The 26,005-nt window shown below is 39.2% G+C and overlaps 1 protein-coding gene across 1 annotated transcript in view; it reads right to left on the bottom strand.

Moving 5' to 3' along the window:
• Positions 1-2,066: 2,066 nt before the first annotated feature.
• Positions 2,067-26,005, bottom strand: part of MRPS6 (mitochondrial ribosomal protein S6) — a 65,592-nt gene continuing 41,653 nt past the window's right edge. The window contains exons 2-3 of the mRNA XM_036880282.2: positions 17,165-17,304; positions 2,067-2,682 (exon numbers count right to left, since the gene is read on the bottom strand). Of these exons, the coding sequence (XP_036736177.2) occupies positions 2,493-2,682; positions 17,165-17,304 (330 nt within the window). The 3' untranslated portion in view covers positions 2,067-2,492. The remainder of the gene's footprint in view (positions 2,683-17,164; positions 17,305-26,005) is intronic.

Below are 26,005 nucleotides of genomic sequence, written 5' to 3'. Positions count from 1 at the left end.
AGGGTAGGACCTACAGAGTATTATGCTAAGTAAAATGAGACAGAGAAAGACAAATACCACATGATCTCGCTTACACAGGGAATCTAAACAAATGTACAAAACAGCAACAGACTCATAGACACAGAGAACAAACTGGTGGCTGTCAGATGGAAGGAGGTGGGCAGATGGGCAAAACAGGTGAAGGGGGTGAAGAGGTAAAAACTTCCAATTATAAATAAGATATAGGGATGTGAGGTACAGCACAGGGAGTATCATCAGTAATATTGTAATGATTGTACACTGACAGAGGGTAACTAGACATATTGAGGTGATCATTTCATAAATATATAAAAATAACCACTATGTTGTACAACTGTAAACTAATCTAATATTGTATGTCAATTCTACTTCAATAAAAAGGGAAAAAAAAGAATAAGCAAAGTGATGACTCCAACCTCCCAGGACAGAGACAGGCGACATTACAGAGGAGGAAGCCCTGGGCCAGCCAGGAGGCAGGCCCCTCCTGGCTCTTGGGGCACCTGTCTAGCTCATGTCTCTCTGAGCTTCTGTCTCATCATGGGTATATAGAGGCAGAGGTCAGATCTCTGGGCCCCTTCCTGCTTTAACATGATCTGATTGTATAAAATAAGATAACCAGAGATTCTCCTTAGTCCATGGCACTTGCTCCAACAGTATGCATATAGAAGCTTTGTCATCTGGGCTGCCAACAGATGCCTGGTGCAAGCCACCCCTGTGGGAAGGTGGGAAGGCTGGTCAATTCCTTCCATTCACCAGCTCTGAGGAGACTGAGGAAGGGATGCCAGGACTGTTCTCAGGAAGAAGTTTCATCCTCACCTACCACAGAAGCCATGCTGCTGCCAGGGACACTGGGTCCTCAGCTTCTGAAGCCTGGGGCAGAGACCACATATAGAACTTTTTACAGAATCTTTTTAAAGGACAGGCAGCATTTACTGATTCTAAAACTGTGGTATAAATTAAGGCTCATAGAACAGATTATCTGGAACTGACCAGGAACGAAATCTGTTTCTAGATCAGTTTTCTGGTGGGTGAGGGAGTAAGAGTTTGAGGTAAACTGGAGCACACCAGATGAATTCTCTTCTATTAACTCCTGATACTCTTCCAGCTCACCAAGTTGCTGATGTAGTCAGTTGAAAAGCCAGGATGGCAGATATTGGCTTCATCTCCTTCTTAAGAGTTTTGCTGAGCAGAGCAGACCCTGTCTCTGGCTAAGTACTGCTTATTCCTTTATGAGTTACTAAAGTTACCACATAAAATACAGGATACCCAGGTAAATCTGAATTTCAAACTAATGGCACATCATTTTTTTTTTTTTTTTTTTGCTATAGTATGTTCCCTGCAGTATTTGGAGCATATATATGGGAAAAGTGATGTATTGTTTATATAAAATTCAAACTTAACTGAGCACCCTGCATTTCTATTTGCTAAATGTGATAACCCTAATTACATCCATTTCAAGCAAAGACTAGTTGGTTCTTAGTCTCAAAAGTATAACAACATCCCAAACTCAACTTCTCCTCTGCCCAAACAAAAAAATTTTTTAAACAAAACCTGTATTTTTATTTCCAGGACATGTTTTTAAAAAATATGAGTATCCAACAAACAAAAAAAAAGATGTATCTTCTATGTATCTTCTTAAAGTCCCCCTATATTAAGAGCTCAGCTGGTCAATGGCCACAGGCATTAGTGCCAGCTAGCTTCTTGGGCAACTCCAACTCAGAAGCAACTGGCTTCTGACTCATCAGGGTAGTGAGGTGGGGTGGGGGTGGGGAGAAAGAGCAGAATTCAGAGGTGGCTACTTCCTCAAAGAGGCTGCCAGGAAGCAGTACTGGAGCTCAAGCCACAGCACACACAAATCCCTCTACAAAGAGCAACATCCACCACAAAGACAAGTGAACTGTGAGATAAAAGAAAAGTTACTGATTTTATAGGTACCAGACACCCCCCTACACATGCAACCCTTCCCCCAGTGGCTAGTGTCCTGGGCAGCTGGAGCAGCGAAGCCAAGGGGAGCGCCCCATGCTCCAGTAGGTGAAGAGACAAACACCTTCTCAAGGTTTCTGAAATTTGCGTTTATTACTCTGACTCAGAGTTATTCATATAATACAGAGGTCTTAAAATTTTATTTTGCATGGTCATACAGTCTGAATGACCAGCTCACAAATCCAAGACAGTTTTTTTCTAAGGTTGCACTTCAAAACGATGTGAGTGTTGTCTTGGGCAAAAAGTCCTAACTGACGAAGACATTACACTAATGAAGAATCAAGAATGATGTGCTGGTACCACAGATTACAAAGTGGCTCTAAGCAAGCCATTCCCCCACCTCTCACTGCAAAGGGATCAAGAGCTAAAAATACCTTAGGAAAATCAAATGGTACCTGTAACCCACTCTCATACAAAGTTCAAGCTTGTAAATTATATTCCAGGGTACTCAAAAGAGAGTGAAGTATAAAGCTAAAATCTGGTGGATCTTCTCACTTCCTCTTCTTCGTGGAATACAGTTTTTCTTCAAGTGGGATTGGGACAATCCCTTCACACTCTTTTACTTCCTGGGTCAGAGGGTGTTTTACAATATTCGGTCTAATCACATCAATGTCTCGAGACAAATGGTCCATTATGCTTTCAACAGTTGTTGTTGGTGCATAAAAATCCAACAAGAAATACCTGCAATAAAATAAAAACCTGTGAATTCCTGCTTTCTGAAATAACACTTCCACCATATTGGTCTATGTTTTCATTTCACTCCTCCTCAAAAAAAGACATCAACTACACACAAACAGACACATACCTTTATCAAAACAGAACTCTTAGCTGACCAGCTAAGCAGAAGTATAGTAGCAAGTCCCATCTCCCTTTTCCTATGACTTTCCCGTTACACTCTTGTGAAAATCCAAATACAAACCAATTTTGAAGGGTAGTAAAAAAGTACTGTGACATTACATATGGTGGGCAATATGGAAATGATGGTAAAATTATGGGTGCAAGCACACAATCTGCTGTGCAACAAGACTGAATAATTATTCAAACCATTAGTAGGTATTTTTCTGTGAAAACATCTATTAGGTCATCTTCTAATTTTCCAAAGGACTTGGCCAGTAACTCAATATACCTAAGAGATACAGTAAATACCATCAGCCATATCTCACAAACAAGGAAAAGGAATAAAAACAGCCTGGGACTTGTCTAAGACTATTCTGCATGTTTAAGAACTGACAAGGAATGAAAATAAAATTAACTGAATCATGAGTAAGGGAAGAATTTAACATTCCTCCACTCAGACCAGATTAATATAGATGGGCCTCTCCTATAGCTCACTAGTCTTAAAAGATCAGCAACATCAGCTGGATACTACACAAAGGAAGAAGCATCCTTACTCCCTGCCCACCCCTCCTCTCAGTTCTGAAAGTTTAAGCCTCCCTTATGCCGTCTGGTTTGGACCTGTGTTGTGAAGGGACAGTTTTCAGTGCAGGATGTCAGAATTCTGCAGTGTTCCAGCTGCTTAGGATGACCTTATGACATCACTGATTTTGTTCCAGCCACACTCCTCCCCCAAGCATATTCCCATCCTAGGTCTTTTGCACTCACTGTTCTTTCTGTGGGAAATGTTTTTTGCCCAAGTTCCACATAGCTCATCCCTCCCTTCCATTATGTCCCTGTCCAAGTGTCACCTTGTCGGAGGGTCCTTCTTTGACCACTTCTAAAGCAACATCCTCCTTGCCCCATCCACCAAGTCTCATTACTTTACACATTATTTTTTCCCATAGCACTTTATCATCACTGATAGAGTACATATACATTTACTGTCTGTCTCACTCCACTAACATAATTGCCCTAGCAACTTTGTTGCTATATCCCCAACACCTGAACTGAGGCTAACATGCAGCTTGTCCACAGTAAATATTTGACAGTGGTAGTGTTAACGTGAAAGGTGGAATTCTCACAAAAAGCAGGAGAGACAGACTAGAAAATGGACAAATTCAGCAAGGAGGGAAGTTATGAGAAAAAGGATGGCATTTGGGTAATTCCATATAAAGTGGGTTCAAAACTCATAAAACAACTTCCCGGTGATCATTCACTCTTAATTAAGCTTAGGGGGAAAGTCATTCAAGGACAGAAAAGCACATACCATGCAAAAACACCAATCAAAAGAAAGCTCAGCTGGCTATAGCTATATCAGACAAAGTGAATTTCAGAGCAGAGAAAATTACCAGGCATAAAAAAAGACAATATATAAAAATGGGTTCACCAAGGTAACACAACAATACTAAAAGTACATGTGCCAGATAACAGTTTCAACATGTAAGAAGAAAAACAAACAAAACTGAAAAGAGAAATAGACAAGTCCACAATTATAGTTGAAGACTTCTAACATTCTCCTAGTAATGGACAAAACTAGTATACAGAAAATCAGCAAGGATATAGAAAAAGTGAACACCAATATCAACCAACCGGAACTGACATTTATAGAACGTTCACCCAACAAAAGCAGGATACATGTTGTTCTCAAGTGCACACAGAACACTTACCAAGGTTGACCATATTCTGGACCATAAAACAAGTCTCAATAAATCTACAGGTATTCAAGTCATATAAAAAAGCCTTGGAAAATCCCCAAATACTTGGAAAGTAAGCATACATCCAAACAATGTATAGATCAAGAAGTCAAAAAGGACATTGCAAAATACTGTGTAATGAATGAAAATGAAAACAACATATCAAAATTTGGGGGATACCATTAATGCAGTACTTAGCAGGAAATATGTAAGATAAAAATTATATAAGAAAGAAGAAAGACATCAAATTAATGATCTCAGCTTTCACCATAAGAAACTGGAAAAAGAGCAAATTAAATGCAAAGTAAAAGACTACAATAAAGATCAGAGCAGAAATCCCTGAAACAGAAGACAGTGAAACAACAGAGAACATTACTGAACCCAAATACTAGTGCACTGAGATCAATAAAGTGATAACCCTCTAGGCAGAATGATCAGTAGAAAGAAATAAGAGACTAGTAATATTCAGGAATGAGAGGTAAAATGACTACAAATCTTACAGATGTTAAAAGGATGGTAAGGGATTACAATCAATTTTTGCAACAAATTTGACAACTTACATGAAATTCCTCGAAAAATACAAACCACCAAAACAACATTCCATAAGAAATAAATACCTGAATAGCTCTGTATCCTATTAAAGAAATTAAATTTGCAGTTAAAAAACCTTCCCATAAAAAAAAAAATAAAACAACAAAAATACAGGCCCAAGTGGCTTCACTGGTGAATTCTACAAATGTTTAAGAAAAAAATACCAATTCTGACACAAACTCATCCAGAAAATAGGAAAAAACTCTTCTCAACTTGTTCTATGAAGTTAGCATCAATAGACAAAGACATACAAGGAAAAAGAAAAAACAATATCCCTTATGAACATAAGGGAAAAAAATTCTAAAAAATTTTTTTAAACAAATTTGACTACAATATATCAAAAGCACAGTACATCATGTCCAGGTAGGGTTTATCACAAGAACACATAGTTGTTCTAACATTTGAAAAAAAATCAATGTAAATCACCATATTAACAAACTAAAGAAAAATCATGTGATCATTCCAATAGATGCAAAAAAAAAAGCATTAACAAAATCCCATATCCATTCCTAAAAAAACTCTCAGCAAACTAAGAATAGAAGGGAACTTCCTGAACCTTTTTATAAAGGACATCTTTGTAAAACCTAAATGCTTTTCCCCTGGGGTTGGGAATAAACAAGGATGTCTGCTCTCACCATTTCTATTCAACATTTTACTGGTGGTTCTTGACAGCGCAGCAGGCAAGAAATAAATAAATAAATAAATAGAAGGCATACAGATTGGTAAGGAAGAAGTAAAACTGTCTTTATTTGCAGAGGACATGATTGTATATGTAGAAAAATCTGAAGAAATTTATAACAAAGATACTAGAGTAAGTGAGGTTATTAGCAAGGTCTCAAGATACAAAAATCAACTGTACTTCTACATACTAGCTACAAGTAATCACACCTTGAAGTTAAATATGAAATTTAACAATGACAGATTTACATTGACAGATTTATCCTTATTTAGGGATAAATCTGACCGAATGTGTTAAAGATCTATACATTAAAAACCACAAAACACAAAAGAAATTATAAGAAAAGCCACAGAAATGGAGATGTATACTTTGTACATGTGTAGGAAGATTTGAGTTTATTTACATGTCAATTCTCTAAAATTGATGTATAAATTCAAAATCCCAATCAAAATCCTAGCCAACTTTGTTAGAAATTGACAAACTGATTCTAAGGTACATATGGAAATTCAAAGGACCTAGAACAGCCAAAACAATGTTGATAAAGAATAAGAAGGACTAGCACTACCCGATTTCAAGATTTATTACAATGTTGTGATAATCAAGACAATATGGTACTTGTACAAAAATACACAAATAGATCAATAGAATAGAGTCTAGGAATAGTCCATACATAAATGCGCAAAAGATCTTTGACAAAGGTGCAAAGGCAATTCCATAGAGAAAGGATAGATTTTCAACAAAGGTTGCTGGAACAATTTGATAACCATACAAAAAAATGAACTTTGATCCATACTTGTATCACATACAAAAATTAACTCAAAATGGAACATGGATCTAAATATAAAACATAAAGCTATAAAACTAGAAGAAAACACAGGAGGAAACCTTTGTGACTATGGGTTATGCAAAAATTCCTTACACATGACACCAAAAGCACAACCCATAAAAGAAAAGTTTGAAAAATGAGACTTCAACAAAATTAAAAATTCTTTTTGAAGAATGGTGTTAAGATAATAAAAAGACAGACTGGAATTTACAAATCACATGTCTGATAAAAGACTTGTTTCTCGAATATAAAGAACTCTCAAAATCTAATTTAAAAACAAAAAACCCCAATTAAAAAAAATAGGCATAAAATTTAATGGGCATTTCACTAAAGAAAGATTTACAATGACAAAATAACACATGAAAAAGATGCTTAACACCATTAAATAATTAGGGAAATGCAAATTAAAACCACAAAGAGCTACCTACTGAAATGGCTAAAATTAAAAAAGTCTGATGACCTTACCAACTGTGGGGAAGATACAGAGGAACTGGCATTCTCATACACTACCAGAGGGAATGCAAAATGATACAACCACTTTGGAAAACAGTTTGGCATTTTCTTAAAAGTTAAACACACATTTCCATCATGATCAAGCCATTCTACTCCTCAGTATTTACCCAAGAAGAGTAAAGCATGAATCCATACAATCTGTACATGAATGTTCATAGCAGTTTTATTTGTAATGACACAAAACTGGGAATAATACAAATTTCCATCAACACGTAAACTGTTAAGTAAACTGTAGTATATCCATACAACGGCATACCACTCAGAAATAAAAAGGATAAATTATTGATATTATTGGTGGCTCTCATAATAATTTTGCTGAATGAAAGAAACTACAGTGAAAAAGAATACACACTATCTGATTTCATTTAAATAATTAGATTCTACAAAATATAAACTCATCTATACTGAGAGAAAGCAGATATGAGGAGAGAAGAATCACAAAGCCAAGAGGGAACTTGACTGTGGTGACTTCATAGGTATGTACATACAACAAATCTTATTATATTGTACACTTAATATGTGCAGTTTATTGTGTTGTCAATTATATCTCTAAAAAGCTGTTGATTTAAAAATGGTATGTAGGAATCTGAACAGTCAGAACTTGGTGAATGACTTGATATGGGGTTGTAGTGATGAGGGAGCAATTATATGTAGCTAATGAAGACTCCCAAGGTTTCTGGAAAAATGAAATAAAAATTGTCTGAACCCTACTATCTGGCAAACTTCCTGAGGCAGTGACTTTCACATTTGCTCACTGATGAGATCACTGCTGGGGTTTACTCTGAAAACGACACACCAACCTGGCCACATTTTCCAAGGTTTCATTCCATTTGTTTATTTCTATTCCACATAAAAGGCACTAAGGTTGCAGTCACCCAACTTAGAACTGCTCATTTGTTCAACGTTTAATTATTGATTACTTAACCTTGAATAAGGTTCTGGACTATAACCTAAAAAGTTAATGTGATCAACCTTAAATTACCTTCTCCTTGCCAATCCCCAGTCCTTTACCCAAACTCCCCCAAAGCCCCAAATATTTATAGCTGCCTGATAACCAGGGCAGGGAACTCTGCATTTCTTTCTTCCCCTCTTACACCCATTTGTTCTTTCATTCAGTATGTATCAAGATGTCCTTCCAAACTACTATGGACAAGTTATGACCTTACTCTCTGTCTGTCAACATTCCCACCATACTTAATTCTAGAGCAGGTTTTTCTTTAAACACAAGACTTTCTCTCTGAGCTCCGTCCTCTTTCCTTGCCTTTTGTCTACTAGGCAAGACTACTTTGTCCCTAGAAGAATCTTCCTCTTTTGCTTTATCACACTTGAAGCCCTGTGCTGAGAGCCTGAGGCAGTGCACAGGTGAAATGCCATGTGTTAACGTCAGGTAGCATGGCAGGAAGTGTTTAGCAAGGGCCTGACATGCTCTGGGCACTCGGCAGCCCAGGATCACCACTGCCAGCCCTGCAAGCTCTCAGCCCCATCCTCAGAAAGTCCACAGGTGCCTGCTGCTCTCATGAGTTAAGCCTGCTCTTCTTTAGGTCAAATATTAAAATTAATTCAAATACTGTATCTGGGATTCAGCAAACATTGTCATCTTCCATTTTCCATTGAACTACACCACAGAGGCATTTTTGTGGGCTGGCCTCAGAGTCTAAACATGTTTCTAAGAGGAAGTGTATTTATAGTTGCCAACAACCAATTTAACTGCCCACAAATCAACTCTCATGCAAGTCTTCCTGAACAGTCCTGTCCATACGCTGCACTCACCAACTAATCCTAAGAAATACACCCAAGGTTTTGGGTACCATTTTGTGACAAGGATAAAAAAGATACCCAAGGATGGAAACTAGAGGCTAGATTTATCAGAAACCTCCTATTTCAGAAATTAAAAGGAAAATCTCCTACACAGAACTTTGTAATTTTCAAAGTGCTTTCACAGCTTTTAAACAGCTTCTGAGGAAGAGGAGGATGGGGAAGGGGAAGCGCCCCTCCATGCGGAAGTTCAGGAAATGGAAGAAGTGTTACTGGTTTGGGTCCAGCAGCCTTCTTCAAAGTGGTTTCCTACACTTTGCCTCCTCTGAGTTTTATGGTGGTTAAGTCGTTAGCTCAAGATCACTCAGCCCAGACTCTAAAAGAGCAGGTCTTTTGACTTCAGGTCCCAAGAAGCCACAGACAGCTTTGGGACCAATGGGTTACAGATTAACAGAACGTGAGTGCTAGAAAGGACCATGAAGACAATGGAGGTCAACCCCTTCATGGTGCTAATGAGGGGACTGATTGGCTCCAGGTCACCGGGGAGAGGCGGGTTCCAGACTCCAGACCCTACAGTTCCCCACTCTATCAAACACATCTCTTGCTACTTAGCAACCAGCATTTGGGAGGCTTATCAATAATAAAGAGAAGTCCTAGAAAAATACCTGGAAATCCTAAAACTGTGCTGGTGCTTGGCTTCTGGAGGCTCCATTATTACCAACGCCCTTCTAGTCTTTACCTTCTTTTACCTCCTCTGCCTTTCCTCCACCAGCAATGACACTCCTCTAGCAATCAAACCCAAACAAAAGCACTGGCCAAAATGCAAATAGGTCCAAAGCTGTGACAGTCATTCCATGCTTATCATCCTGCTGATCTGTGCCTATGGGCAAAGACTGCTTCTACTCCCATGCTCCTTATTACACTATGGAAATTTCCACAAAAAGGCAACACCTCCAAAACAGAGAAGGGGGAAGTGGCTTAGAGATGGGTAGACCTTACTGTCTTCACCACTCCCAGATGAAAGCTGAACTTTAAACCTCCCTTCCTAACAGCCCTTACCTTATAGGCCCTTTGTGAAGATTAAATGAGCTCTCTCCTTCCCAAGGCACAAACTGTCTCTCCCCACCATGAGGGAACCGAACTCCATCACCATCTGCCTTGGTGATTCAGTACACAGGTCAGCAGGCCATACGGCTCTTCCGCACAGAAACACCATGACCAGCTCCTGGCTCCTGCGTGTTCTTTCTTTTCACCTACTTATCTTGGGCAGACTTAACTGGTCAATGAACAACTACTACGGGCAAACTTCAGGAGGCGGCTAAAAAGATGATGTACACATGGCCTTACCTCCTGGAACATTTAGCTCAGCTGAGGAGGGAAGTCAGAGGGGCTCTATGCTAGCAGAAACCCTGGCTTCACTACTCACCTGAGCCTCCCGGTCCTGCAGGGGATGTGGAAAGGACATGGTGCCAAGGACCCCTGATTCCTAACCAAAGATGACCTCCAGAATGACGAGACTTTTCACAGACATGAAATACAGCACCTAGTGCCACCCTGCATTTCCATTTTCACACACTAAGAGAGTGCAGCCTAGAAACAGCCTATCTGGAGCTGTAGGTCTGGGTACTTTCCAGTGCCTGTTAGGACCTCTTTCCCATGACAGAACATTACAGACCTGTAAAAATGCAAGTTAGGTTGAAAAAATTACCTTGGACACCCTCAATATCCACTCCCTACATCCTGCTCAAGACTGCCATGGAGAAGCCATTCAGAAATTTAGATGAGCTGCTGTTGAAGGAAATGGGGCCAAAGAAGGGCTCAATATTTCCAGAGGAACCTGAGAGCCCTCTGCCCCACCTTCGTCTGACCCTATGAGATGGGAGGATCAAGAGGATTCATAACCACGAGATAGCAATTTTTCCTTCTGCCCCTAACCAAGCTAGGCAGAATCATAAGACCTAAGTCACAATACATGTAGACTTTCTTATCACCATCCTCTTGATAATCTCTTCAACTCAAGCTAGAACAGTTCAGAATTATGACTGCAACTGCAACTGTCCAAACATACCCAAAATCTGACATTCCAAAAAGAAAAAAAGTTTTCCAAATCGCCAATTTTCCATTCTCCACTTTTACTCCAATCAATGATTAAATTTGAAAAATGGAGAGATCATTTTGGAAAAATCCAGCTTAACCAACTAAAATCTAATTGTATTATACATTCCCAGCACCTTCAACAATGTGCTCAGAGGCACCAGTGAAACTGTTCTGCACAGGGATGATGTAAGCATTATCATCACCTTAAACACAAAGCCCAGCAATGTTTACATTTAAAGGTGTGCTTTTCTGTGTGTGATTCTAATCATAGAATCACTTCATCTACAAGGAAGAAAGCAGCTTTACTCAAGCATCTCTCTTTTCTACAGAAAAGCACTTAACTTTTACACAGCACAAACTCTGCAGAGGTGGAAAGAGATGATTGATACTGGGCAAGCAGACTAAGTGCAAAAGAAAGATTCATGAACTTATCACAGATCCAATCAAAATTTGGAGGAAGAGTGTGCTATTTCACAGGTGGAAACTGCCCACGTGGTACTCAAGGTACTGATTCACCCTCCTTTGTATTTCTTAAGTTACTCTTACACTACAAAACTCTCCACTACCATGACTGAAACCCCACAGACCTAAAACAAGCCAGAAAAATCGCTTTCCCAGAAGAGACTGAGCCCAGAAGAGACTGAGCCCGATGCTGGAAAACAATGCCACAAAGAACACTCCATCCACAGCTGCACTATCATGAAGGAGCCAGCAGCTCTCAGTGTCCTTCTGATTGTCCTCTTCAAGGTTGCAGCCCCAGTACCAGTCTCCTACTGTCCACGAAGAAGACCCAGGCTGCCAGCCCCCATCTTACCGACCCCCAAGTTACTGAGGGAAATAATGTGGCTTTCTGCAATGCTCCTAAATGTAAAAGTTGTATTTGTTTTTTATTTCACATTTGTCTTGACCTGTATTCAAGCTTTCCGTAAGAAGTGCTTGCTTGAATTTGAGTTGTATCCTTTGTCTGTATGTATTTTTCTCAGACACAGTCACACACTCACTCACAGTCTCACCTTCCTCCCAGCAGAGAAGTGGAAATTTCCACTGAAGCACTCACGGGCTCACAGTGGGTGGGGGGTGAGGAGAGAGAGATGAGAGGATTTGAAACTATGAAGCATCTCTGAGTCTTTTTGAAGATAGGAAACAGACCGTTTGAATCTAAGTTCCTAGACTGTATCAGTTAAACCTTGCTGGATTCAAGCTTCACTAAAGCAGTGAATTATTCACCTTAGAACAAGGAATCCTCTGCATGAAAATGCCCCAGTTCTTTTTATATCTGTTAGGTCTCCTAAATTTTAAAAATCACTAAACCTGCTGCAGAATCCTTATAAATCTTGGGTGCTGCCACTAAAAAGAAACCTCCAAGGCCACAGCAGCCCTGCCTTGACAACCGGTTGTGTAGTACCTACCTACACACCAGAATAGGGTCAGGATGCTGGCCTGGACTTAGCTGGAAGGAAAGCACGAGAACACGGAAATGTTAGCTAACAGGAAAACTACAGAGGAGAATCAATCTCTTCTAGAGAGGGTGCCAGCTCTCTTGGAGTAAGCTGCAGACACATTTGGGGAACGAGTCAGTAAAATTCCACTGATTCACCATAGAGCCAGTTATTTTTATCATTCTGCTTACCCGTAAATAGAAGGGCATCTTATATGTAGGCCAACAGATACCTTCTACAAGCACCTATTCACATTTTAAAGTAAATGAGAACAGAGAAAGAAGGGTCAAAACTAGCAAGAAAAACCTCCTTCACTACTTTGAGTTCTTACACACACTCATTCTGAAGCCAGTCCCGCCTCACTGCAGAAAATCAGACCTGGTAAAATCAGTCAAAGCCAATCTGGGCTATCCTTTTACAAAATAAGCACAAGCCCAAGACTGAAATTTGGACTACTGTTTACTTTGTAGTTTTCTCTCCTGCACATTTCCAGAAATCTCTCTCGGTCTCAGTTCAGCCCCATCTAGTGGAAGGACAGCCATGAACTAGCACATACAGCCCAGAGGAAGAAACTGAAGGGGTTCTGGCAGAGGGTGACTGACACTATAGCTCAGGACAATGCCGGCCCTTCCTAGCAAGGGTCTAGATAAGCATCCACTCCTGCTGTTTCCTTCTGCACGTGTGACATTTTTCCCCTTTTCGATGCTAAGGATACAGAAAGAATTTTTCACAACACCAAACTTGCCTTTCCCACAGAGCTGATGAAGGTCTCAAGGTGAGCATGTGAAATACAAAGCTGAGAAAAAGTAGGGGGCCTCCAAGAGACCAAAGCAAATGCATAGCTGAGAATGAATTCCAGGCCTTCTAACCAACTCCCTCCAAACCTCCTACCCAGGTGGTGAGTGAGGATAGAAGCCTCCATCTGGAAGATGCTCCAGAAAACACACTGTGATTATTTACCATCATGTTGGGTGATTATCTTTACCATTCTCCCATCCTCAGCTCTTGCCTGAATATTGCAAACCATCCTGACTTGGCCCAAGGGGCATCAGGGCATCTGGTCAACTTCTCCCGCTTCCTAGTTCATATCAGCTGGGGGACAACTGACATGGGAAGTGACTTCCCCTGGAAAAACTATTACTAAATTAGAGGAGCCTGAGGTATCGCTCCCAACTGTGACATGGGGGACTGACCCAGGCTCCATTCTGCTGCCAGGTGGAAAGCAGAGAAGCATTTTTAAAAACAAGTTTTAAAATGGTACTCAGCTGTACATTAATAGCTCACCCTATTCTAATGACCCTCAGGGATAATGTTGAGTAAATTTCTATGGATACACCTGGGAACTTAACTATCAAGTTGTTCCAGTGGGAAAACAGGTTCCCAGTTATAAATAACAGACTTACAGACAAATTTCAGGAATATAACCTATTTCTAAAGTGGAGACTGACCAAATTAACACTTGGAATATAACAATTGTATTTCATTTCTGGCATAAACTGGTAATAGGCTTGATATAATAAATACCAGGTATGACTGCCTCCTCTGGTAAGGCTTCCTGGATAATCCTGAAGTAGTGGTACTGCTCCCACCTAAGCACTTTTCTACCCGCACATCTTTCTTTTGGGCCTAGATGGCATGTGTGTGGCAGGGGTATGGATCTGGGAGAAGGAGCAGAGGATGGGAGAATGATAAAGATAATCACCCAACATAATGGTAAGTTGTTGCACCTGATAGTCAGCCCAGGCCTGTGCCCTTATACCACCTTGGCTGGTGCTTCATTTGGCAATATTCAGGCAAGACCCAATTTGATCAAAAACTCCTTGAGAATAGGAAGCACAACAATCCCAAGAACCACTTGGAGACTAGGAATACCTCTAGGACATACCACTTCCTCCCACAAAATGTAAAAGCAACAAACACACACCACCAACAGCACCACAGTGCAATGTGGATTCTTGGAGAGCATTTAGGCTCACTCATTAGCCAGCTCAAAATTGGTTCCTGCACCCAACCTCAGCATTCAAATCAGTGCCTCATCAGAACTACAGGTATGTGCCATCGCCTCCAGGCACTTATTCAAAAAGCTAACAACTTTGAATGCTAAATGTGTAATAGACAACTCTGCTCTGTTTCTTCTTAACTGCTTCAAAAAAGTAAGGCTTCCCAATATCTAGCAAGCATCTAGCACACTCTGCACATAATCCACTTAGTACATGCTCATAACACCTTCTTTGACTATGCAACTCACTTAAAGAATTTGCCAAACAAACAAAATGCCAGTACAAACGTCGTTGGGATTAAGTGACTATGGGGGGACTGGCTGAAGCCAGAAGTGTCAGAATACTGTGCAGCTCCACACTGCACACATCTGACCTACCACTCAGCTCTAAGTCTTCACCTAGGTGACTCCAAACGACACTCGTCCATCTGAATTACCATTCAATTTTAATAAATCTTCATCCAGGTGACTCTACATGACACTAGTCCCTCACCTGCTCATTTACCAAAAGTCACTGGGAAGGATATCGAATTTCATAAAAATACAAGGTAACATTGTCAAATAAAATTGATAATGAAGTCATCTTACTGAAAGGCTTCTCACCATTTATATACTAATATGTGTTCTGAATTTCTAGAAGGGGTTAGAATGTGCAAATCTTCCCACATGTAAGTGATCACACCACACACACACACACACACACACACACACACACATACACACTCCACTTTTCGGTGGAGCATATCTGTATTACTAGTATTTCAGAGAGGACACTGCAAAACATTACCTTAAGCAAATAAATGCCAGACTCTGTTTTACCTTGGAAAAACAATCTCCCTGACCAGGTAATTCTGGGTCTATATATAATACACATATAGAATGTTGTTCCCTCTTTTGCTGAGAAGTCTGAAAGTAAAAGAAATGAAATCCTTAAATGTGTATGAACTAAGTGACTGCAACCAGTCCATGGTGGGGCACATGCACCTTGTCAGGAATCTGGAATGTAGGGCTAATGTTGTCAGCAGTTCTGGCTACGCTCCAGGCGAGTTCCTCCAGGACCTGAAATTATTCCATCCACGAAAGAGACACAGCACCACCTAAGCCCAGCACTGCACACACAAACCTGAAAACTAAGTGAGTTAACACAGCAAGCAGTTCTCAAAGCGTGGTCCTCGGACAGCAGTCATCAACACCACCAGGCACGTGTGAGAAGTGCAAATTCTAGAATGTTGGTCAAAGTAACCCTCAACAAAGTCAAATCTTCTACTTGGAAAAAAGGCAGAAGAAAGCACTCCTACTGTACATCCCTGTAAGCACATGAATGAGGAAACTGACTTTTCTCTCTCTATTCAGTGCCTTCCATCAGAGAACCCTGCCTAACAATTCTGGCCAGATTTTATATGCTCCTCTTTAAACAGAAAGGCAAAAGGATTCACAGCCTTGCTGTTAAATCCAAACCTTTTTGTAGTTAAGTTTAAAAAAATGTTATACACACACAATCTCTATCCCTGTTACTGCAATTGTGGAAGAGGACTAGCCACAGTGAATTTCATGTTACCTAGCAACGCCTCAGGCACTCTCTTTAGAGATGTTTTCAAGAAGCTGAACACTAGCACAAAACAAGGTGAAGCAATCAAAAAGATGAAATTTGCAGTATGTGCCACATCGCAGTAGAAGGTTCAGATGAGATTAGAAAGCCTCAGCATGAGCCATGACTCCACTCAGACCTACCTCATGAACCACACAAGCAAGAGACCACCTGCTCAATAGGACTAAAAGCAGCACCACACAACACCCAGTGCTGTCCAGAGAAGACAGCTTCACAGTTTATCTCACTGGGTCCCTGTGACAGTATGGGTAGGAGGACAATGACCTAGGTTCAGTATCCAAGGAAGCAGGAATCAGGGAAGCTAAATGACTTGCTCAAGGCCACACAGCTGGCAAGTCCCAGAGGGACAACTGAGTCTTCTACTCCTGGACTTTTCCACTATGTTAAAAACTGACTGCCATCTTCTCTACCCTTACGTCTAGGAAACTCAACAATATGAGAAGATACTTCCTCCAAACCAGAAGCCATGGGTGTAAAAATGACATAACTAGGCCTTAGCGAGGCTTCAAACGAATTTATCAAACTTGTCTCAAAGAATTCTACAAGGATAATTATTACTACAGAATCGAATTCTTGACATATGTTTTATGAAGTTGCTACCTACCATGTGAGGGAAAAAAATTATGTAACAGTAAACTGAGATTACTTGGAGTAGCAAAACCACTTCTCTTTTGTGGGCTAGACTCTGGTTATGTACATTAGTCATGAAAAATACATTTTGCTCTTTCTGCACACTCTGTGTTTACAAAGGAAGCAATGAGTATGCAAACGACACACTGCTCACTGAGGTGCTTTAAAGGCAAAGTTAGAGAAATGCCAAGGGAAAAGAGTGCTTAGGCTGATAATCAAAAGTTTTTAAACCTGTTGCTCCTAACATGACCTGTTTTTGTACTCTGATTATAGTTTATTATGTGCTAGCATAACTCTATCCCATCTGCAACACAACACTGCTAGGGTACGTACCTGGACACCACTTGGCACAATGGGGATCTTACTGTAAAATTATTATTATTACTAAGATGAATTAAATAGTATACTTTTGAGCCTATCAAGGACATTTTTCAAGTGACTCATGAAAAACTTACCCTCCTCTGCTGTGCTGTTGACTGTGGGTGGAGATCTTATAAGGAAGGGCTCGCTCACCCAGGTTTTCCAAGTTCCTCACTATCGCCCCTCTGTCCATCAAGGCTTCTATTGTACGTTTCAAAGCAGCAGCAGTCTCTGGCTGTTTTTGTTTTCATTTTTAAAAAGAAGAAAAAGCATATCAGAATCAAAAAAGGAACCAGAATGATTATGTCTGCTCAGTTCTAATCAGAACAGCTCTATTGGTAGGGATCTTTGGATGAAAGCAACAGAAACTGTCATTGGCTAACACAAAATTTAAAGAGAGAGAGAGAGAGACATTTATTGTAAGGATATGAGATAGCTCACAGATACGAAGGAAACTCTGAAGACCCAGGCCTCAGAGAGTTCAGGGACCAGAGCAGCTCCAGGGATCTAAGAGGCAGGAACCAACGAGTGGCTTCTTCAGACCACCTTGGCCAAGATAAATCAGCACCAATCTTGTCAGTCCTTGTATCCCAAGACTCAAAATCCAAATTCCAGGGGGAGGGCATCCTCTTGACAGGACATTTTGATTGACCAGCCCACCAAAACCACAGCCAGTGAGAAAAGGTGTTGTCTCCCAAAAAAGATTTGGGAGGTTATAACCAAAAGGGGAAAAGGATGATTAAGACCCAATCTCTGCTCTCATGGAGCTTACAATCTAATAAAGGGACTAACCCCAAAAACCTATGTAAGAAGACCAGGAGGAGAACACAGGAAGTGACACAGGGACCAGAGAGCTCATCAAAGAGAAAGCACATTCAACTGGGTGAAGCGTTTCCTTCAGGAAAACTTATTTGAGAGGAATCCTGAAAAAATGATAATGGAAGGTGCAAAGAATGAAGGACCCAGGCACATAGCAAAGGAGTAAAGGTAAGAAAGTGGGAGCACACTGATGGAACATTCGGAGTTCCATGGGATGTCATGCAGGATAAGGGGTAAGAACACAAATTGGATACAAGTATATAAATAATACATACCTGTTAAAAAAACAAAATTCAAACAGTACAAAAATCCCATCTTCCAGAGATAAAAGAATTTATACATTTTAGTGAATTTCTTTCCAGATATCTTTCTATGCATATGTAAACACAATACATTTTTTTGGAAGAAAAGATACAGCTAATGTAATAGGGAGACTGAGGCAGAGATGTGGCAGACAAAAGGCACCAAAAAACGGTGGTTGGGAGAATGGTATTGTTGCTAACAGCTAACAGGAAATCTGGAACAGCTGGTTGAGGATAGTAAAAGAAGAATTTGGTTTAGGACATGCTGAGTCTGAATACCCACAGCTTCTCTAGGCTGACCTCACAAGATGTAACCTTAAGCTCAAAACAACAGGGCGGGTTAGAATTACACATTTTGAAGTCATCTACAGAGACGGGCTATCCAAAGCCCCAGGAGTAGGTGAGATCACTGAGGGAGGTGGTAGGGTGGCAAGAAAGACCAACAACAGAGCCTTGGGGAGCACAAACATGTGGGGCAGACAAAGGAACTCACAGTCAGAGAAGCAAATAGAAAAGGTAAAGCCGAACAGCACAAGGAAAAGCAGGCCTGTCTTGTCACAGAAGCTAAGGAAAGAGGCAGACTCCAGAATGACAGGGTAAAGGACAGAGATGAAGAAAGTCATGGTATGGTGCTGCATGGTCACTTAGCAAGACGTGGTGAGAAGATACACTGCCAAAGTTTCCATGGTAGAGGTGTAACAGCAATAAAGAATCCAGAATTCATCTCTTGCAAGTAAAACTAAGTATTTCATGTATTTCAAAAATACATATACAAGCAAAAATGTTTGTGTTTGAAACATCTTGTATAGGAAAGAAAAAATGCCAGAGCATGAGAGGCAAACAAGACTGAGCCAAGTGTTCTGAGACACAGAAAACATGAGCAAATTAGTAGTTAAAAGGGAATTAACTAGTTAAGAGGATAAAATATAATATGTTTCAAATAATAATGGCAGCTATGATTTATTGTATAATTGCTATATGGACCACATTGGTCTAGTTTTGCTGTTACATATTTTATCTTCACCACCCAAAAGTGCAAAGGTTTACAGATTTGGAAATTGGGCCTCTGACAGATACCATGACTTGGTGATTATATGTCAGTCAGTGGAAGAGCCTGACTCAAGGAAGAGCAGTTGAAGGGAAGGGAAAGACAAGAAGACACCTTGGCGAGAAAAAGGGGCACTTTTCCTCAAAGACGGAAGTGAAGGGATGTAGGCAAAGAGCTCTGGAAGGGCAGGAGAGAACTTAAGAAAAAGCCACCTTCCAGTGGCTCATTCTGGATCAAATGAAAACTGCAGAATAATTTAAATGTGTATTTCAGTAACCAAAATCCACCATTCCTGTAAATTATTTTTCTGATGAATACTGCTAAAATGCTATAAATACATGAAGTATTAGTTTAAGGCTTAGAAATAACAATTTTACTTTCATTTCATATTGTAGCCCACTAGGGACTTTAAAAATTCCTCCTGGAATTGTTTTTTTAATATATTTAACCAACCTTATAATAAAACAAATTTCCTGAAAACAAGATAGGGGCCAAAATCTCTTCCTATTAATACTAACTAGGTTAAAAAGACTATGGCAATCTCCTTGTGATTGCATACAAACATTTTTATAGAGTTCTAATCAACATGGAGACTAAATTCTTATCTCGTTTCATAACTTCACAGTCATTTCCATATTCTTGAAGAAACCTCATTACTAACAGCAAGGTAATATTTCATTTCATTAAAAATGCCATTTATTGACCTGCTATTGTATCAATTAACTTATGATAAGGTGGATGAAGTCTATCCAAATAAAGAATAGGTAAGGTTTAAAAAAAATAAAAATTTTTGATTAATTACCATATCCTCTGATTAGATACCCAAATCATAAATATTAAATTCAGTTTTGCCCAATTAAAAAGGAATGTGTCTCAATAACTTGTCCTGTTTAAATTCCAACTGAAGTGTTTACAGTACGAAACATGGAGCATCCTCCTCTGAAGTAAGAGGCTTCTAAAATAAAAATTTTCTTCTGTCCAAAAAAGGGGAAAGCTACCTAACTAGAATGTAACTCTTTGAAAATATCAAAACCCATTTTGTTTAACTCTGGCATGTCAAGGTCAAATTGTAGACTACTTGAATGCCTACATTCACGTCACTGTAATTTCACAAAACCCAAAAGTTTTAAAAAAATGAAGGAGTGGCAAAAATATTGGTTTCTTAGGGAAGTTCAACCTGACCCATATACCTTATGTCATCACTGTAAGTCAGAGGTCACACCAAAGCAGGGCCCCTGGGCTAAATCTGGCTCAATATTTGTTTTTGCAAATAAAGGTTTATTCAAACACAGCCAATTCATGCACTTACATTGTGTCTGTGGCTGCTTTTCTGAAGGCAGATCTGTACTTACAGCAGAAACTGTATGGCCAAGAAACTCCAAACTATTTATTATGTGGTCAACCTCTCTTCAGTATTGTAATAGGTTGAGGGAAGGTGGCAAGGCCATTACCCACAAACCTTAAAATGTGCCACAAATAAAACCATGAGCCTGGGCCACTGAGATACAGTGAATCCTCCACAGAATGGGTCATCAGGCAGACACACAGGGCACCAACCTACTGAACAACATCAACTTGGCTGTTCAAGTCATTTTAGGATTCAAAGTGATTCTACAAATTCACCATTCCATCCACCAACCTCCTAATCTCCTAATCAACCCAGGCTGCCAACTTCAACCTTCCATTTGATGAAACCTATAGAGCTATTAAAATTCTTGGGCTTAAAAAAAATTAAAAATGCTCTGCTCAATCCAGCAAAATGTTTAATGTTCAATTTTTAAAAACATATGGTCTACAGGAAGCAAATTATCTTGCTGCTGTAATTCTCATTTACAAAGTCTCAGCACCATTATTTTCTAACTATTCTAAGATGCTGTGTGTACTTCTTACGGGCTCTTCCCATCCTACCTGAAAGCAGTTCCCTAAGACTTTCCTTTGATTGACCACCAATGAAACACAACTTTGTCAAGGCACAGACTGGGTGGTGCTGAAAACATTCACTTGAAAAAAGTGAAAAAAACAGTGGATGAATATGAATGGGAACTAGGAAACCTGGATTCCAGTCTCAGCTTGTTCACTAATGACTTAGACAACCCTGGATAAATTGTTACAAATGATCTTTAAACTTGTGCCTTAAATTTCCTCATGTGCTAAATTAGTGGTTCTCAACAAATTTTCTCTAAGCTTCACACAAACAACATTCATATCGCAACTCTCAAAATCTGAAGGACCACACAAAGTTAGAAAAAGTGTTCCTCTCTTCTTTCTGTGTTCCCCATTATGATTGCCTCATCACATAAAAGTACCCCTGCCACCCTGGTGCTCTTCCTGTCATTCCCATCTCCTTCTACACACGATCTGTGGTAAGCTACAAATATTCTTTCACTAGCAAAATGCAAGGAGAGCAAGGACTCTATCTGGAACACAACTATATTTACAAAGTCTACCACAGTTTGTATCATGAAGCAGGCACAAGAAAGAGCTGTTAAATAAATTAATGTATCAATTGTACCTCCCTAAGGAAGGTCTCCTGCTTTCTTACTCCCATTTTTTCTCAAGAAACCCTAAGTTTCCTTCCTATCTTTAGGAAACTAAAGCCACTTTTCATTAACAATATAGCTAAGCTTTCACTGTAAGCTGTAACACTAAAGCAAAATTACAATACTGTTTTTCTCTTTCTTTCCTGTAGTGCCAAAATGCTATTGTTAATACCAGTATCGTAGTTTAAAAGAATCCAGAATTCATCTCTTGCAAGTAAAACTAAGTATTTCATGTAGTTCAAAAATACATATACAAACAAAAATGTTAAATTTACATTGTTCTAATTATTTGCTGATAAGATGAAGTACCAGCCAAAAAATTTACACTAAATTATCCTTTTAAAAAATTCACACTAGACAAAATTAAAACCAATTTTTGATATTATTATTATTAATAACTGAAAATACTGGTTTGGGCTACAAAAGACAACTTAGGGAAAACTCCATAGCTAATTTCAAATACTTGCAGGGCTACATGAAAAAAAGACAGTTATGTTTTATTTTGATTGGACCTTGGGGGTTAGCCTGGAATCAAAGGGTAAAAATTACAGAGAAACAAATGTACTGAGTAAACAAGATGTGCATGTATAAACAAGAACCCATTTCTGTAAATGACAGCAACAGGGAAGTGCAATGGGCTGCTTGTGAAGCACTGACTTCCCCATCCCCACAAGCGCCCAGAGGACGGCTGTTGGGTCTGTCTTTGCACTGGTGGGAGGATGGACTTGTTAACTTCTAAAGTTCTGACCAAGACGAAATTCCAGTACTATTCTGGTACCACTCATCATTCAGAAGGACATCCTGAAGTGAAGCTAGCTTTTCAAAAAAATGACACCCGCAATGGTGATGAGGAATATACAGATTACTAATAAAGTTTGGTGATGTTGCCTGGATACATACAAAGAAGGCACCAGATGTTTCACCCACTATTGCTTTTACACCGATCTCTGAGAGGTCCTGGGAAACCAGGCTCCTTAGATAACCATATTTTGAAAACTGCAGTTCTAGAGATTCTAATAGGGCAAGTTTCTAAAATGAAGATGAGAGCAAACACTGAGAAAAAAAAAAAAAAGAACATCTTTATCTGCCCCCAAATAAAATCCACATTCAGTAAGGTTATTTAAGCTAAGAACTCATGGAAGTACTATAAACACCACCATTGGTCAATGACCAGTGTTTAATCTAATTATGAAACATTTTCACACCAGAAGAGAAGTTGAGCTTGTCAACAAGATCATCTTGAAAATTAGGCTCTCTGGCAAAGAGAGTTTGAGCTAGCAGCCCTCCAGTATATTCAGCTATCAGTACAACACTCTCACAGTACACCAGGCAATAAAAATCACACAGTATCCACTACATTAAATGGCATATAGCATCTGGCTACACCTTGCCTTTCTTACTTTATAAAGAACTATGAATTCCTAGGAGTAAGTAGGATTTAGGAAAGGCAGAGCCAGGTCAGAAAAATGTAAAAACCTGTAAAAAAGTAAATGTAAAAAGCCTCTCCCATTCTTTGATGCATCTTAATATTGAGGTTCACCTTCTTTAAAAAATTTCCCTGAAATCTACATTTTCAAATAAAGTGAATGTCCTGGAAATTCTGCAGAGATTCGTACAGCAATTTGAAAAAGAAAATCTGTCAGAAGCTTCTCAATGGCAGGACAGGTTTCAAGGGATGTTCTGTCCCTAGCAGACCCTGGAAGAACAGAATGGACAACCATCTACCTCAAAATGTGTGAAGTGTCAGCCCTGCCTAATGACATCTGCAAAAAAGCCCAATTCTGAAAACAGTTCCACGGGAACTGTTCTATCAAATATTTTTTGACTTGAGAGAATTTATTTGGCCCCACAACTTTTTGAATCAAGAATTGCAGTCTTTCAGGTAATTAAGGATTAAAAATTATTAAGTACAGAAGCTATTTTAAAAAGTAGAATAAAATTCAGTAAGGGCAAGTCTAGATATACACATGTATGTTGGAGCATGACTACATTTCTATACAGACTATTCACACTGTATAACTTACAGGTAAGTGACTAGAAAAGTAACTTTTATAGGCTTTTTTGAAAGGTCAAAGGCAGGAAATGCACTGGGAACTTAACTGCTCTACTACTTTGCCCATGAATCATATTTCATAGACCATTTATAACAAATCTGGAATAACAACTGAACAAAAATTTAACAGACTTAACAAAGTAGGGGACAAGATAGAAGAACAGAAGTGAACAAATATATGTAAAGTATACTAGGAAAGTAACAAATACTGTAATGCAGTGAAAAACTTCATTTTATAAGCTATTGCAAAAACAAAAATATCTCTAAATTTTAAAATGTTAATGAATACTACAGATTCACAGCTCAGACATACCAAGTGCTCAATTAACTGTTAAAGCTACAGAGGCCTAAGAGTTGCTAAAGTGTGTATTAAGTAAAAAGCACTTGTAAGTATGATATTTAATTTACACAATCATCTTTACAAGAAACAATTATGAAGCAGGACACCTATAAATCTTCATTGGAGTATGATTTTAGAATAGTTTTAATGGCACAAGCCAATTGTTAAAAAGAAGAGGTACATACATCCTGACATCTGGAAACAGCAAACTGAATCATTCCTATGGGCATATGAAGTTCTGTGGGTATCTGAAACATAGATTGAACCTTATGAAACTGCCTTTGGGGGGAACACAAACAGTTAAAATATTGACCATTTCTTAAGGCTTTAACCTAACATTTATCTGGAAACCTTCCTCTCAAGACAAGTATTTCCAAGTAAATTCACCTAACAAAGGGTAGCTACCAGGATGTGAAACACAAGTCCCTGTCCTTTAAAAGTCTGTTATATGAAGACAGGACACATGTTAAGTTTGTAAGTTTATTAGTGTAAACTAAGAACAGGAAGGTTGAAACACAGGCAAGATTGAAGCCAAAAGCCAACTGTGTGAAAGGAACTCAAAGAGAGCAACTACTTCGGACTGGTCAGTTAGAGAGGGCAGATTTCAGCCAGAACCTGACGGCTGAGCACCTCTTCAAGAGGTGGGAAGAGGGTCAGGGAGTGTGCTCTCAGAGCAGGTCTGCACTAAAAGTAGGACAGAAGGGCGGGAAGAAGATTCTGATGGAATTTATAGTTGAAGTAGAATCAATGTGAGCACTGTGTTTGGTATAGGTAGAAACCATAGCTTTTTTCCACTCAAGGAAAAATGTAAACTTTCTGGAGGGCAGTCTGGCAATATATGTTAGTTAAAAATGTATATGCTTCAATCCCACAGACACTTCTAGAATTTACTCTTAAGAAAACCATCATACCCATCCACAAGGAGTTAGCTATTAAAAATACCATAAAATTAGTATAGTGAATAAAGGAAACACAGTTGTCCATTATCAGGAAACTAGTATAATAAATTATTTTCACTGAACAAGTACTATGCAGCCATTTAAAAACAAGATGTTGATTCTCATGAAGATACTTTAATAAAATAAAAAAACAGGATATAGAGTCAATCCACATTTTTTTAAAAGAAAAATGTATGTATGTACACAAATGGAAAAAATGTCTAGATGAATATATAGCAAGATACTAATATTCTCTAGGTAGTAAGATAAGAGGAATATTCTGTTTTCTTATTTTAACACTTGGCTCTACTGTCTGATTTCTTTTATAATGAACAACAAAAAGGTATTTTAGAAACAAACTTCTTTTGGGGCATATTCAGTTCTGTTTTAAGAAGAATTTGTTCCCCTGAGTCTATGCCAATTGCTGTCTTTCTATAGATGTCATAAGTTGTGAATTCTACGTTAAAGTCCTGAATCTATGCATCAAATTTAGAACTCATTCACTGACTCCACATCCACATAGGGTTTTAATGATGTAATACTCAGAGAGGTATAGGTGGACAGAGTTCAGTGATTACTGAAAGAGCTTTGCAAGCTGCACTCCAGCATCATGAGCTGTTAACACCTGCTGCCCCATTTCTGTCAGAGAAAAAACTGGAATTTAAAAGTCAAGAGCCCAGAGATCACTGGTCCTAGAATCAAAGTAGACCAAAGAGATATGATGGGACAAGGCCAAATCTGGCCCCAAGAACACAGAGGGCAATGAAATCAAATCATGGTGATGAGAAAAGTAAAAGGAACGTGGCCGTTCTATTGCCATGTGACCAGGATTGAGATTCTTGAGACCTAGGAAATCTAACATGAAAATGGACTCTTTCAGGTGTGTGACTTAAATA

The sequence above is a fragment of the Manis pentadactyla genome, chromosome 1 (genome assembly GCF_030020395.1).
Source record: "Manis pentadactyla isolate mManPen7 chromosome 1, mManPen7.hap1, whole genome shotgun sequence".
NCBI lineage: Eukaryota > Metazoa > Chordata > Mammalia > Pholidota > Manidae > Manis > Manis pentadactyla.
The sequence above is the reverse complement of the archived record's forward strand: the minus strand, read 5'-3'. Positions and strand labels throughout refer to the sequence as shown.